The sequence below is a fragment of the Oncorhynchus mykiss genome, chromosome 31, assembly GCF_013265735.2.
Source record: "Oncorhynchus mykiss isolate Arlee chromosome 31, USDA_OmykA_1.1, whole genome shotgun sequence".
In the NCBI taxonomy this organism is placed as follows: domain Eukaryota; kingdom Metazoa; phylum Chordata; class Actinopteri; order Salmoniformes; family Salmonidae; genus Oncorhynchus; species Oncorhynchus mykiss.
The window spans coordinates 37,749,851-37,766,976 of NC_050571.1; the positions used below are offsets into that span (position 1 = coordinate 37,749,851).

At 40.9% G+C, this 17,126-nt stretch overlaps 1 protein-coding gene across 1 annotated transcript in view; it reads right to left on the reverse strand.

The window, feature by feature from the left end:
- Positions 1–6,750: 6,750 nt before the first annotated feature.
- LOC110505120 (neuronal membrane glycoprotein M6-a) overlaps positions 6,751–17,126 on the reverse strand; it is a 37,498-nt gene continuing 27,122 nt past the window's right edge. Inside the window, exons 3-7 of the mRNA XM_021584107.2 lie at positions 11,606–11,762; positions 10,963–11,116; positions 10,612–10,688; positions 10,270–10,335; positions 6,751–8,905 (exon numbers count right to left, since the gene is read on the reverse strand). Coding sequence (XP_021439782.2) covers positions 8,753–8,905; positions 10,270–10,335; positions 10,612–10,688; positions 10,963–11,116; positions 11,606–11,762 — 607 coding nt within the window. The 3' untranslated portion in view covers positions 6,751–8,752. The remainder of the gene's footprint in view (positions 8,906–10,269; positions 10,336–10,611; positions 10,689–10,962; positions 11,117–11,605; positions 11,763–17,126) is intronic.

A 17,126-nucleotide genomic window follows, 5' to 3' on the forward strand; every position in this document is an offset into this window, starting at 1 on the left:
CTCTACAGATCCTCTCAAACTGTCATATTGGATGGAGAGTGCCGCTGCACAGCTATTTTCAGGTCTCTCCAGAGATGTTAGATCTGGTTGAAGTACGGGCTCTGGCTGGGCCACTCAAGGACATTCAGAAACTTGTCCCGAAGCCACTCCTATGTTTTCTTGGCTGTGTGCTTAGGGTCGTTGTCCTTTACACTAGTCTGAGGTCCTGAGCACACAGGAGCAGGTTTAAATCAAGGATCTCTCTGTACTTTGCTCTGTTTATCTTTCCCTCGATCCTGACTAGTCTCCCAGTCCATGGCGCTGAAAAACATACCCACAGCGTGATGCTGCCACCACCATGCTTCACCTTAGGGATGGTGCCAGGTTTCCTTAAGGCGTGACGCTTGGCATTCAGGCCACAGAGTTCAATCTTGGTTTCATCAGATCGGAGAATCTTGTTTCTCATGGTCTCAGTCCTTTAGGTGCCTTTTGGCAAACTTCAAGCGGGCTGTCATATGCCTTTTACTGAGGAGTGGCATCCGTCTGCCCACTCTACCATAAAGGCCTGATTGGTAGAGCGCTACAGAGATGGTTGTCCTTCTGGAAAGTGCTCCCATCTACACAGAGGAACTCTGTAGCTCTGTCAGAGTGACCATCAGGTTATTGGGTTCATCAGGTCACTTCCCTGACCAAGGCCCTTCTCCCCCTATTGCTCAGTTTGGCTGGGCGGCCAGATCTAGGCCATATTGGCTTTGGAACCTTTGCTCGTACCCCCCAGGGTAATTTAATTTATTCTAGAGGCTGCTCCAAAACACTGCTGGCGGAGAAGAGGTATTCGGAGTGGACTTCTAGTCCGACTCAGGAGGTGTGCACACCATCCACCACTTTAGAGTAAATGACTTACTAAATGTTAAGTATCTGGATAATAAAGTAGACGAGCTCAGAGCGATGATCTCCTTTCAGAGAGACATCAGGGATTGTAACATACTCTGTTTTACGGGAAACATGGCTCTCTCTCTGGATATAGTGTCCCATCCATACAGCCAGCTGGGTTCTCAGAACATTGCAAAGACAGAAATAAAGAACTCTCCGGGAAGAAAGGTAGGGGTGTATGTTTCATGATTAACTACTCATGGTGTGATTGTGATAACACACAGAAACTCAAGTCCTGTTCACCCAACCTGGAATAGTTCATAATCAAATACCGACCGTATTACCTCCAAAGGGAATTCTCTTCGGTTATAGTCACAGCCGTGTACAGTATATTCCCCCTCAAGCCAATACCATAACGGCACTCAAAGAACTACACTGGACTGGAAACCCCATATCCTGAAGCTGAATTTATTGTAGCTGGGGATTTCAAAAAAGCTAATTTGAGGAAAACGCAACCAAAGTTCTACCAACACATTGACTGTAGTACTCGTGCAGGGAAAATATTGGACCACTGTTACTCAACTTTTCGAAATGTCTACAAGGCTCTCCCCCGGCCTCCGTTCAGCAAATCTGATCACGACTCCATCCTCCCTTTCTATTGGCAGAAACTCAAAACAGGAAGTACCCGTACTAAGGTCTATTCAATGCTGGTTTGACCAATCGGAATCCATGCTTCAAGATTGTTTTGATCATGCGGTCTGGGATATGTTCCGGGTAGCCTCTGAGAATAACATCTGACCAATACACGGATGCAGTGACTGAGTTCATCAGGAAGTGTATAGGAGATGTTGTACCCACTGTGACTATAAAAACCTAGCCAAATTGAAACCATGGATAGATTGCAGCATTTGCACGAAACTGAAAGTGCGAACCACCGCATTTAACCATGGTAAGGTGACTGGGAACATGGCCGAATACAAACAGTGTAGTTATTCCCTCCGTAAGGCAATCAAACAGTCAAAACGTCAGTAGAGAGACAAAGTGGAGTCGCAATTCAGCAGCTCAGACACGAGACGTATGTGGCAGGGTCTATAGACAATCACGGACCACAAAGGGAAAACCAACCGTGTCGCAGAGATTGACGTCTTGCTTCATGATAAGCTAAACACCTTCTTCTCCTGCTTTGAGGATAACACAGTGCCACCGACACGGCCCACTACCAAGGACTGTGGGCTCTCCTTCTCCGTGGCCAACGTGAGTAAGACATGTAAGTGTGTTAACCCTCGCAAGGCTGCCGGCCCAGACAACATCCCTAGCCATGTCCTCAGAGCATGCACAGACCAGCTGGCTGGAGTGTTTACGGACATATTCAATCTCTCCCTATCCCAGTCTGCTGTCCCCACTTGCTTCAAGACGACCACCATTGTTTCTGTACCCATGAAAACAAAAGTAATTGAACTAAATGACTATTGCACCGTAGCACTCACTTCTGTCATCATTAAGTGCTTTGAGAGGCTAGCTAAGGATTACCTCCACCTTACCTGACAACCTAGACCCACTTCAATTTGCTTTCCACCCCAATAGATTCACAGACAATGCAATTGCCATTGCACTGCACACTGCCCTATCCCATCTGGATAAGAAGAATGCCTATGTAAGAATGCTGTTCATTGACTATAGCTCAGCATTCAACACCACTGTACCCTCCAAGCTCATCATTAAGCTCAGGTCTCTGGGTCTGAACCCTGCCCTGTACAATTGGGTCCTGGACATCCTGACAGGTCACCCCCAGGTGGTGAAGGTAGGAAACAACACCTCCACTTCGCTGATTCTCAATACAGGGACCCACAAGGGTGCGTGCTGAGCCCCCTCCTATACTTTCTGTTCACCGAAGACTTTGTGGTCACGCACGCCTCCAACTCAATCATCAAGTTTTCAGACGACACAACAGTAGTAGGCCTGATTACAAACAATGACGAGACAGCCATCAGGGAGGAGGTGAGGGCCCTGGGAGAGTGGTGCCAGGCAAATAACCTCTCACTCGACATCAACAAAACAACGGAGCTAATCTTGGACTTCAGGAAACAGCAGAGGGAGCAAACCCCTATCCACATCGATGGGACCACAGTGAAGAAGGTGGAAAGCTTCAAGTTCCTCGGCGTACACATCCCTGATGATCTGAAATTGTCAACCCTATCATCCAGAAAGTGAGGTCAGTACAGGTGCACCAAAACTGGGATTCAGAGTCTTCAAAACAGCTTCAATCTCAAGGAAATCAGACTGTTAAATAGCCGTCACTAGCTGGCTTCAACCCGGTTACTAATTAAGCTGAAGCAAAAAAATGTATTAAAAGAAATAACAATAATGGGGCTATGTACACGGGGTAACGGTTTTGAGTCAATGTGCCAACAGTCAGTGAAAGTACAGGGCGTCAAATTCAAGACAACAGAAATCCCAAAACTACAATTCCTCAAACATAGAAGTATTTCACACCATTTTAAAGAAACACTTCTTGTTAATCCCACCACAGTGTCTGATTTAAAATAGGCTTCACAGCAAAAGCACCACAAACGATTATGTTAGGTCAGAGCCAAGTCACAGAAAAACACAGCCATTTTTCTAGCCAAAGAGAGGAGTCACAAAAAGCACAAATAGAGATTAAATTAATCACTAACCTTTGATGATCTTCATTAGATGACACTCATAGGACTTCATGTTACACAATACATGTATGTTTTGTTCGATAAAGTTCATATTTATATCCAAAAATCTCAGTATACATTGGCGCGTTATGTTCAGTAGTTCCAAAAACATCCGGTGATTTTGTAGAGAGCCAAATCAATTTACCGAAGTACTCATTTTAAATGTTGATGAAAATACAAGTGTTATGCATGGAACTTTAGATATACTTCTCCTTAATGCAAGCGCTGTGTCAGATTTCAAAAAAGCTTTACGGAAAAAGCAAACCATGCTAAATTTTGAGTATGGCGCTCAGAGACCAAACAAGCCAAAACGATATCACCCATATTGTGCAGTCAACATCAGTCAGAAATAGCATTATAAATATTCACTTACGTTTGATGATCTTCATCAGAATGCACTCCCAGGAATCCCAGTTCCACAATAAATGTTTGTTTTGTTCGATAATGTCCATCATTTACGTTCAAATAGCTACTTTTGTTAGCGCGTTTTGTAAACAAATCCAAAGTCATGAAGCGCGTTCACTAGGAGCAGACGAAATGTCAAAAAGTTACGTTACAGTCCGTAGAAACATGTCAAACGATGTATAGAATCAATCTGTAGGAAGTTTTTAACGTAAATCTTCAATAATGTTCCCACCGGAGAATTCCTTTGTCTGTAGAAAAGCAATGGAACGTGAGCTACCTCTCATGTGAACGAGTATCACGAGCTCAAGCATTCTGCCAGACCTCTGACCTCTGACTCATTCGCCTCTCATTCACCCCCACTTTACAGTAGAAGCATCAAACTAGGTTCTAAAGACTGTTGACATCTAGTGGAAACCGTAGGAAGTGCAACATGACCAATATCTCACTGTATCTTCAATAGGGAATGAGTTGAAAAACGACCAACCTTAGATTTCCCACTTCCTGGTTGGATTTTTTCTCAGGTTTTTGCCTGCCATATGAGTTCTGTTATACTCACAGACATTCAAACCGTTTTAAAACTTCAGAGGGTTTTCTATCCAAATACACAAATAATATGCATATATTAGCAACTGGGACTGGGTAGCAGGCAGTTTACTCTGGGCACCTCTGGGCACCTTATTCAGCCAAGATACTCAATACTACCTACCCCCAGCCATAAGAAGTTTTAAACAGCTTGGAAAATTCCAGAAAACGATGTCATGGCTTTAGAAGCTTCTGATAGGCTAATTGACATCATTTGAGTAAATTGGAGGTGTACCTGTGGATGTATTTCAAAGCCTTCCTTTAAACTCAGTGCCTCTTTGCTTTTCATGGGAAAATCTAAAGAATTCAGCCAAGATCTTAGAAAAATAATTGTAGCCCTTCACAAGTCTGGTTCATCCTTGGGAGCAATTTCCAAACGGCTGAAGGTATCACCTTCATCTGTATAAACACCATGGGACCACGCAGCCGTCATACCGCTCAGGAAGGAGACACTTTCTGCCTCCTAGAGATTAACTTACTTTGGTGCAAAAAAGTGCAAATCAATCCCAGAACAACAGCAAAGGACCTGCTGAAGATGCTTGAGAAAACAGGTACAAAAGTATCTATATCCACAGTAAAATAAGTTCTATATCGACATAACCTGAAAGGCCACTCAGCAAGGAAGAAACCACTGCTCCAAAACCGCCATAAAAAAGCCAGACTATGGTTTGCATCTGCACATGGGGACAAAGATCGTACTTTTTGGAGGAATGTCCTCTGGTCTGATGAAACAAAAATAAAACTGTTTGGCCATAATGACCATCATTATGTTTGGAGGAAAAAGGGGGAGGCTTGCAAGCCAAAGAACTCCATCCCAACCGTGAAGCACAGCGGTGACAGCATCATGTTGTGGGGGTGCTTTGCTGCAGGAGGTACTGGTGCACTTCACAAAATAGCAAAGTACCAGCAGTTTAAAAATAAAGCGTCTGTATTTAAAACCGAGACATGTTACGTTTCGTATAGTATTAATTTGTGGATGTCCATCATCCAGTTAGTATGATATGTTACAGATTATAATTTGCATGATATGTTACAAATTGCAATTTGTACAATATGTTACGGACATGGAAAATGCACAAAATGTTAGAAATTTGAAAAACATTTGTTGTGGCTAACATTAGCTAGGTGGCTAGGTGGCTTATGATAATTTTAGGTAGCTGGTTAATGTTAGCTCTAGGGGTTAGCGTAAGTGGTTAGAGTTGAGGTTAGGGTTAGCTAAAAGTGTCAAGGTTAGGGTTAGGATTAGCTAACATGCTTAGTTTCAAAGAAGCTAAACAGTAGTAAGTAGTTGCAGAGTTGCTAATTAGCTCAAATGCTAAAGTTGTCCTTGGCATTCACCTTATATGACCACCCTGCCCGACCAAACGCCCTCTGTTCCTTTTTTATTTAACCTTCTATCTTATGTATCCATACCAAACGTAACATATGTTATCATACAAATATGAGTGTCCCCGATTTACGTTTTTTATAGTCTATGATACCAGTCTGGATGATTTGACCAGAGGGAGGGGATGTAGCCAGTCTGCCGGGAGGTGTTTGTGGTTGATACTGGGAGGTGTTTGTGGTTAATATTTGCTGGGGTTGAGTGGGAAAACTCTCTGCCAAGGTCCCTGACCAAATAGGTGTGTGCGGAGCAGACAGAGCAATAGGTGAATTTCCCTCAAGTCATTGGATGCAGGGGATAGGTTCAGCAGTGTTGGTAATGTTTCTGTGTCTGCACACCACGTGTGCATATGTCAACCTGCATCGGTGTGGCTCCTGTTGCAGGGTTGGGGCTGTCATGGAGGGCAGCAGTGGCCCAAGCCTGTCCTGTAGATAGCCGTTTGGAGGGTAACCAAATGATGCCTCGGGTCATTGATCTACACAAAATACTCTATAATGTTAAATTGAAAAGAACGTCTGACAAATATTAACAAATGAAAAAATATTCAATAAGTAAAATATATTTAAATATGTAGACTCCATCTATCACCAGGCCTCGACGAGTCTCCCCCTGGTGGCTTCTCTGTCACAATACATACCATTTTATTTTTGTAGTTAGTCAGTGTTACACTGTACTGTGCTTACTGCATTAACACTAACTCTTACCCCAACCCAATTGGACATTGGAAATTACAATACTTGTTACGTTGTACTTACATGAATAGTTACAGAGTATTACCAACACTGCAAAGTGTTAACAGGGAATAAACACACAAGACCCACAAAGTATTTATTAACAAGTACACAAGTAATTTTTATTTATGCAAGCACATTTTTCCAATTGAAATCCTGCTACTACTTAAGTAAGCATTCTTGTGAAAGTACAAAAGACTAATACGAGGATAAAGCCGACAGCATTGTCAAGTCATTTACTGTAGAAGCAACGTTGGCACAAGAATCAGTTTAAGACATGGTTGATAGCTCATCACAAACTAAACAGAGACAACTCAAACAATACAGTCTAATATCAGTAGTATAATGCTGTTAGCGTGGGGGGGAGGGGCGGGGGGGGGGGGGGGGGGTAGTACTGCACATAAAGGGTTGACACGGCAAGACAGGCAAAGTGTAAATAAAATGACTTTTGAGTTAATAATTCTATACCATTAATGCATGTCCATGCCACGAAAAACATCTAAATTCACAGTCTTTACCTAACATTACAGTTATCCAACTCTGAGTTGAACATCAATGCGCTTACACCTAGAGAGAGCACAGAAATGGTCAAATAAGTTCCCAAAACTAGCTCTTAGAAATACTGATAAAACAAATATTGCCAGGCAATGAAATGGTAGGCCACCTTCGGAGTCCTATGGCATAAGCAAGACAATCAAACTTTTAACGTCATAAACAAAATAACTTACTGTTGTGACACACACTTTTCTGACGTCTGATGAATCCACCAAAAAGTGACACGTTACACCGACAACTTTTTTTAGCATCAAGATTTTTGTAAGACTGAGAGATCACTAGTGGATTCAACCACAGTAACTTATTTTAATTATCTTATGAATTGTCCTGATTTTGTAGTGCTAAACATATAAGTATGCATTTATATCTCAATATATACAGCGCAGAATCTGCAAAGACGTGTTTTATACTAGTATTTATAAAGTTCAACTTTATGAAATAAAAAAAAGAGGGTATGAGAACATATTTGCATGTGCTTGTGTGGCGTATGAATAAAGACAATCGAATCATTCCCAGTCCTTGGAACAGGGTTCTCCAACCCTGTTCCTTGTGAGCTACCCTAGTTTGTTCCAACCCTAGTTGTAACTAATCTGATGCAGCTGATCAACTAGCTAATTATTACAATCAAGTGTGCTAGATTAAGGTTGGAGTGAAAACCTACAGGATGTTAGCTCTCAGGGTTGGAGAGCCCTGCGTTACAGTAGATACACAGCTTTAAATTCGCAAGATGCCTCATATAGTAACAAAATAATAAATTGTTTATCATTTTGGGGACTAATTTCTTCCTTGATATTGACCTAAGTTTTTCCTGATTAACAGGCTTGGCACAGCAAGAAAATAATATTTTTTTTACTACAAATTTGGTAACACTATCGTGTAACCGGAGTAAAAAATTAAAAATAAATTAAAATATGATTCAAATTTCTTTCACTTCAAAGTTATGATTTAGATCCCTGGCAGTACTGGTATGTAAAGGCTTCGGGAGCTTTAAAAGTTCCCCTGTGTGATTGAAAATATTGAAGTCTTCAAAACTGATCACCCACCATTTACATAGTTCTTTAAAATCTAAATAGACACACAAACACGAGAAATGTGCTTGAAACCCTTTTAAGCCCCAACTGACCACCTCAAAAATGAATAGAAATAAATAATACAAGAAGGAAAAATTATGACACTAGATAAAATACAAATAAAAGTTCTCCAAAGTAAAAACGTAAACGAAAAATACTGCTGCTAGCTACTTCTAATTCTACTACGTACTAAACAACCAAATACTATAAAAAACACAATAATACAGGTGATGATGATAATAATAATAATAATAATAATAATAATGCAGTCCATGAGAGTGATAATGGGGCTTGTCATCTGAAATGCTGTTTGGGGGGGTTGTATGGGGGTCCCCCGGACCACTTTGTCATATGATGCACCAGTGACATCAGAGGGGGCGAGGACCCCGGGCGCCACCCAACCCCCTCTTTAGGGGATGGTGGAGAGGAGGGGAGGGGGGCAGGGTGGCAGGGCCAGGCCTCACGCTGGCCTTATGTGTAGGCGTTGAGACGCTCCTTGGAGCGGGTGGAGTGGATGTCGTGGAGCTCCTGCTCTTCTTGGGACTTGATGTCCTCATACTTCTGCATCCTGCACGCGTCCTTCACGTAGGCCCAGTTGGCCGACAGCACCATCAGGTAGTGGATCTGAAACAGAGATAAGTCACCCATGAGTTCATTCAGGGAGAAAATAAAAAAATGTAGAAAATTATTGGTCTTTCAATTCTCCACTGACGTTGATTTGGGAAAGAAGAATAGCTGCCACGAAATGGAAGAAAGTGTACCCTATTTCCACCATGTACTTAATTGGAAAACACACTTTTTGGCTCCATTTCTCTTTCAAATGTGGAAAAGTCTTCACAAATGAATATAGGCCTCTAATCAAGCTCCATGCTCTAGCAGAAGAGAGATGTTCACATCATGACATCATCAGCATAAATATAAAATGCTATAATTGTGGCCCACATCTTTTTTTCAAGCTGAAAAAAAATAGTTACAATAGGTCTTCTCGAGGCAAAAAACAATGTTTTGATTATATATTTTCTATTTTTGATGTACAATTGTGTAATTTCACTGACGTGCCATCAGGTGGCAGTACATTTCAAAAAGTGGGCTGTAGGCAGGGTTGCCGTGGCAGCAAAGGATAATTTGAGACACTGCCATTGTGAATGTATTGTGCTTAAATGACTGTGGTTGTTACATTGCCACACCTTTCGAATTGAATCATGGACATTATTAGCAGCCTGCTAATGGATTTAAATCTACACAAAGACCAACTGGTCTCGAAAGGATTCGAACAAAAGCTGCAGTCTCAGCTGTGAGGACTGGAATAGTGAAAACACTACATCCATTCCGTTTATCATCTCGTCTTAGTATTTTGTTTCATTAATCATTTAAATAATCATTGATCGGTGTCTATATCTGTGTACCACCACTGTTTAATTTTGCCAGCAATTCGATTAGTTAAATGTTGCGCTGCACTTTGCACCATCATCATTGACTAACGACCACATTCCCTCTCTTAGAAAATGGCCACTCACAAATGACTGAGTGATGTTTTCACCAAGCTCTGGACCTTTCTTCTCCCAGTTTCCATGACAACGCTGTGACATGCCTTGCATCTCTGAGAGAGCGAAAAATCTTCCCTCTCTACTCCGCCAAATACAGCCTCACTAGCCATTCCCACACGCATATAGCAAAACATAAATTTTTTACTGTAGCTATAGAAATTAACCCAGTTAACGCTTGTATTTGACCTATTATTGTCATATATAAAATGGCCACGTCAAATCAAAACCGTGTACTTCCATTTGTAAGCCTATAGACTAGTTCAATAAAACAGACATTTCTAATTCATAGTTTCTCACATGAGGAACATGAGATATAATCTATACAGCGTCTTGTACAGGTGGTCCATTAGATGTGATATTGCCTTCAAATGGTTATGAATCAACGCTGTAATGTCAGATGTATCAACAGAGATAGACAAGTAGCTGGTTTTTGTGTCTCACCATAGCAATGACAGCTGCTCCAGCACCAGCCAGGGCACAAATGAACAGGTGGAATGTCATGTCCAGCTGTATTAAAGACAAAGGAGAGGAGATGTTAGTCAGGCTTCCCCGTGAAACTCACCTTTTACTTTGTGCTCAAATGAAATACTTGAAAAAACAAAAGCCTTTGTGTAAATGGGACTGTTTTAAAATGCATGGTTATTATGGCTTTCAAACATCAATATTTCAATATGACTTGAGATGTTTTATTACATTGGAAGCAAGAATCACATACTGCATAAACAAACATATACTGTACTCACATGGTATGTCAATGTTTGTCAAGTGTTTTATTTGATATACCTCATTTGATTCACACATCTTGTAAAACTTCTCAGAACCAGCGCATACAGTTTTCCCCTCCCCAATTGGCACAATACCTGAGAGGAGAGGAGAACAAAGGCCACTTAGATATTTGCACCTGTTATTTCCACTGCGGCAAAAACAAGACCAAAATCGAACTTAACCATGAAGCAGTCCTTTACACATCATGCCCCCCACCAAAGCTATGTTTCACCTTTACAACCCATTTCTGTACAACAGTAACAACACTTAGTACATCTGTCCATCAGTAGCCCACCCCATGGACAATACTGTATGTAGGAAAAAATCCCAGAGAGAAGCATCAGACCAAGCTATATCCTGATTTTGTACCATACTGGCGCGGGTCCAAGCACAGAGTGGCTCCCTCCAAGATGGTGGTGTTTTGGCAAATGCTCCAGATGTTGAAGTACATGAAGACGGGGAGGGAGGTGAACGCTGTCACCCCGAGCCAAGCCAACATGAAGATGTACGTCAGCATGATGAACTGAGACAGATAGAGGAGACTCATCAGAATCCAGGTTGCATTTGTTATACCGTGCTCCAAAGAACGATTTAGGAACAACATTGACGTCCCACCAATTTCCTATCAGGATTTATTGAGACAGAGTCTGTATCGGTGTTTCCCAAACATCTCCTCAGGTACTCCCCATTCCACTTACAGGTATTTGAGCTATTCCAGTACTAGCACACCTAATTCAATTCATCATGGACTTGCTGATTGGCCACTTGAAACAAGTGTGCCAGTACTGGAATAGAAAGTGGAATGGATGGGGCTACTCGAAATAAATTTGGGAAACATTATGCCCATTAACCTCTAAATTATGACAATAATTGTGATATATGGCAAAACTATTTTAAAAGCTACTTTGCCCCTAAGGGCCATCGCATTACATGCAGGTCATTCATATTAAACATAACAAGATACTCTTGAATGTCAATAAACCTTATCATTCAGTGAACAGTTATCCCTTACCCAAGCACTGACGCAACGTCCACAGGTGGTGATCTTGAAGTCTCCATACAGGTCCTTGATGGCTCCGCTGGTAAAGAAGCCCTCCACCATCAACAGAATGCCATAGACAAAGAATGCTGAGGCGATGCCATAGATCACATACTTGATTATGTCAATCCTAGAGGGAAAAGGGCAAATGTGTACTTTTATTATACAGTAATTATACAAGTGACTTATTCTCCCCCACAATGAAATCGGGGAGGGGACAGTGGATCTGTTCTCTGTCCGTTAGTACATTAGTACGGTCGTACGTTCGTCACACAAGATATCTCAGACAGAATTTTGACAAAACTTGGGTGAATGACCTGGGTGTCTTGCCATAGAGATTCGTATTCTACAAAATTTCACTGATTGGAAAAAGATGGGTGCTATAGTACTCAACTGAAATTCCAAAATTACACCGATTGGCCCAAGGGAGGGCGCTATAGTAATCAACGGAAAAATCCAACTTTGAACAAGCATGTCTCCTGTCATGTTTGAGCTATTGTCATGGAAATGTTCATATACAATACCATTCAAAATTTTGGACACACCTATTCATTCAAGGGTTTTCCTGTGTTTGTACAATTTTCCATATTGTAGAAAAATAGTAAAGACATCAAATCAATGAAATAACACACATGGAATCAGTTTGTAACCCAAAAATTGTTAAGCAAATCAAAAGATATTTTAGATTTTTCAAAGTAGCCACCCTTTGCCTTGATGACCACTTTGCACACTCTAGGCATTCTCTCAACCAGCTTCACCTGGAATGCTTTTCCAACAGTCTTGAAGGAGTTCCCATAAATGACCCATTTCAGGAAACTAGGCGTATGTCACGGGTCACTACTTCACAGGAAATATATTTTTTTTTTTTGTTATCAAAATATATTTTTGGGTAGAAATGCCTTCTCGAAACGTAAACTTTCATGTGTTTAAAAACAAACTTGTATGTAAATACGAATAAAATTAAATTAAATTACAAGCCTAGTTGGTTAAAACACAGAAAAAGAGAGCAACCTTCCCGCTAGCCATGATTGGCTGAGATAAAGAGTGGGCTGGACATTCCGAGAGATGAGTTTGGATTGGTCTGCCATATAGCACGCTTCTGTCTATTTGAGCTGGTCAGTATATGTAATTATTCCTGTCTAACGCAGTTTTTAATGTATCGTGTAGTAAAACTTAACAAAAGACATCATTGCAATAGAATGTCACTGCAACAACTGTTTCAGAACACTCTCGTCTGTGTGTGCCAGAGTGCAGAATAACGGATGAATTTATGTTAGAATGTACAGTACCAGTCAGAAGTTTGCACACACCTACTCATTCACAGGTTTTTCTTTATTTTTACCATCTTCTACATGGTAGAATAATAGTGAAGAGATCAACACTATGAAATAACATGGAATCATGTAGTAACCAAAAAAGTGTTAAACAAATCAAAATATATTTAGTCCGGTGATTGTGGAGGCCAGGTCATCTGATGCAGCACTCCATCCCTCTTCGTCTTGGTCAAATAGCCCTTACACAGTCCTTACACAACATTGCACATTTGCATTCATTGTGTTACTCGTACTTTGACATATATAATAAATTCATTTCAAACTTCTTTTCATTATTGACTCAATAAGAAATCAAAAACCTTGGTTAATTGTTAAAACAATAGTATTGCTGACATAAGCCTAATTATTAACATACTGTAAATGTGCATGAATTAGATATTCTCAACTCACTTTTTTTGCAAGTACTTGATAATAATTTAAAGTGAGTAATCAAACAGTCAAATCATTTCAAATGCCTTTAAAACGTTTTACATGCCTACTGTACAGACACCATTTGCATAAGTGTAAATGATAGACAACAATGAATCAATTTTTCTCCTTTATTTAACCAGGTAGGCCAGTAGAGAACAAGTTCTCATTTACAACTGCGACCCGGCTAAGATAAAGCAAAGCAGTGCGACAAAAACAACAACACAGAGTTACATATAAACAAACGTACAGTCAATAACACAATAGAAAAATCTATGTACAGTGTGTGCAAATGTAGAAGAGTAGGGAGGTAAGGCAATAAACAGGCCACAGAGGTGAAATAATTTCAATTTAGCATTAACTCTGGAGTGATATATGTGCAGATGATGATGTGCAAGTAGAGATACTGGGGTGCAAAAGAGCAAGAGGATAAATAACAATATGGGTATGATGAAGTTGGGTGTAGTATTTACAGATTGGCTGTGTACAGGTACAGTGATCAGTAAGCTGCTCTGACAGCTGATGCTGAAAAACTTCTTAGGGCTGCAATCCCATTAACGGGATCGATATGACAACAGCCAGCGAAAGTGCAGGGTGCCAAATTCAAAACAACAGAAATCTCATAATTAAAATTCCTCAAACATACATTTATTTTATACCTTTTTAAAGGTAATCTTGTTGTTAATCCCACCACAGTGTCCGATTTCAAATAGGCTTTACAGCGAAGGCTGACAAATATGTAGTGAGGGCTGGCACACGAGAGCATACAGTTCGCAGTGGTGGGTAGAATATGGGGCTTTGGTTACAAAACGGATGGCACTGTGATAGACTACATCCAGTTTTGGAGGCAATTTTGTAAATGACATCGCCGAAATCAAGGACCGGTGGGATAGTCAGTTTTACGAGAGTATTATTGGCAGCATGAGTGAAGGAGGCTTTGTTGCGAAATAGGAAGCCAATTCTAGATTTAATTTTGGATTGGAGATGCTTAATGTGAGTCTGGAAGGAGAGTTTACAGTCTAACCAGACACCTAGGTATCTTCTTAGGGACAGCCCCCTTTTTTTATGCTGATTTTCAATCCTACAAACGAGCTTCAATGCCATACAACACTCCTTCTGTGGCCTCCAACTGCTTTTAAATGCTTGCAAAACTAAATGCATGCTCTTCAACAGATTGTTGCCCACACCCGCCCGCACGACTAGCATCACTACTCTGGACGTTTCTGACTTAGAATATGTGGACAACTACAAATACGTATTTAATTAAGGATCGGCATCCCATCAACGGGACAGTTGTAAATCATTCAGCGCATTATGTCAAGATCGCACATTTTAGAGTAAGAACAAATGTCTGTACACAGAAGTGTCTTATATCGGCTGAAAGCTTAAATTCTTGTTAATGTAACTGCACTGCACTGCAATTTATGCTATTATTTGAGGAGAGCTCCAAACAGCAAAACAGTTTTTTCACCGCAATAGGTTTAATAAATGTGTACTTACATTCTGCAATCATGCTCTGAATTATCCTCCAAAGGGTCCCAGATATAACATGAAGTGTTGTTTTGTTAGATAAAATCCTTTTTCATATCCTAAAAAGGTCCATATAGCATGCACTATCGATTTTGTATTTCCACTGCAAAGAAAGGAATCTGTGAAAATCTCACCCTAAACTTTGTTTCAACGAGTCAAATCAAATTTGTACCTATTCCTCAGAGATCCTAGAAGGTAACAAGACTTCACTATTTCATTAGGGGTGTAGTATATCCTATAGGGACCATATTTGTTCAGAGAGCGACGCCTTCATGGCATGCCGATGATGGTTGCAGGCATCTCTTGAACGACTGTATCTTGGTCAAATAAGCACCAATCGTGGTCTAACAAAGCTAGCTAGATAGCCATTGAGCTGGGCTTTATGGGAGTAAACTGTTTTTATGTAGTAAAATGTAGCTTCTTACCTTGTACGACACCATGCATTTTCATTTTGGACAAAAAATATAAGGATATTCAGGGTTATGAAGTCATGAAACTGGTTGTTTTGCAAATTTTGAACTTATAATATGGCTACTAATACTTGGAAAACTAAATCAAAGTCCAAGTATAAAGATTCAACGATATTCTTGCAGAAAAATGGAATATGAATGCGAATGTCTTCTAAATGATTTGCCCAAATGTACATGTGGACTTCACACTAAAAGTCTTGAGGATCAATCATACTCCAGGTTATCAATTTGAAACTTTGCACATACAATGCTGCCATCTTGTGGACACTATCGGAATTGTAACCAGGGTGATGGAAATAACAGTGACCTTTCTCTTGCATTTCAAAGATGGTGGTAAAAAAAACACCAGTTCATTTTTTCTTTGTATTTTCTTCTACCAGTTCTATTGTGTTATATTCTCCTACATTCATTTCACATTTACATAAACTTCGAAGTGTTTCCTTTCAAATGGTACCAAGAATATGCATATCCTTGCTTCAGGGCCTGAGCTACAGGCAGTTAGATTTGGGTATGTAATTTAGACAAAAAAAAAAACATTTTAAAGGGGGCTATCCCTAAGAAGTTTTTAATACAGTGTCCAAAGAAGGGCCAGATGTATACAGAATGGTTTCTTCTGCGTAGAGGTGGATCAGACAACCACCAGCAGCAAGAGCGGCATCATTGATATATACAGAGAAAAGAGTTGGCCCGAGAACTGAACCCTGTGGCACCACCATTGAACCCTGTGGCACCCTCAGCTTTCAAATCTTTGGGGATCTCAGACTATATGAAAGAGAGGAGGAACAGGCTGGTAATAGGGGTTGCAACAATTTTGGCTGATCATTTTATAAAGAAAGGTTCCAGATTGTTTCCATGGTCGTTTGATCGTGGACCCATCAAGCACGCAGGCAATGAGGCAGTGATCGCTGAGATCCTGGTTGAAGACAGCAGAGGTGTATTTAGAGGGCAAGTTGGTCAGGATGATATCTAAGAGGGTGCCCATTGTTATGGATTTAGGGTTGAACCTGGTAGGTTCCTTAATCATTTGTGTTAGATTGGGGGCATCTAGCTTAGATTGTACGATGGCTGGGGTGATAAGAATACAAACATTACGAACTCTGAAGATAGATGGGGGCAATCAATTCACATATGGTGTCCAGGGCACAGCTGGGGGCTGAAGGGGGTCTATGACAAGCTGTAACGGGTGAGAGACTTGTTTCTGGAAAGGTGGATTTTTTAAAGTAGAATCTCGAATTGTTTTGGCACAGACATGAATAGTATGACAGAACTCTGCAGGCTATCTCTGCAGCAGATTGCAACTCTGCCCCCTTTGGCAGATCTATCTTGTCGAAGATGTTATAGTTAGGGATGGAAATATCAGGATTTTTGGTGGCCTTTCTAAGCCATGATTCAGACACGGCTAGGACATCAGGGTTGGCGGAATGTGTGCTAAAGCAGTGGATGAAAAAAAAAACTCAGGAAAGAGGCTTCTAATGTTAACATGCATGAAACCAAGGCTTTTACAGTTACAGAAGTCAACAAACGAGAGCGCCTGGGTTATGGGAGTGGTGCTGGGGGCAGAATAGACTCAAGGCATGATGTACAGACAAGAGTATGGTGGGATGTGAGTACATTGAAGGTAAACCCAGGCATTGAGTGACGATGAGAGAGTTTTTGTCTCAAGAGGCACCAGTTAAGTCAGGTGAGGTCACCGCATGTGTGGGGGGTGGAACAAAATGGATATCTAAGGCATATTGGACAGCGCTAGGGGCT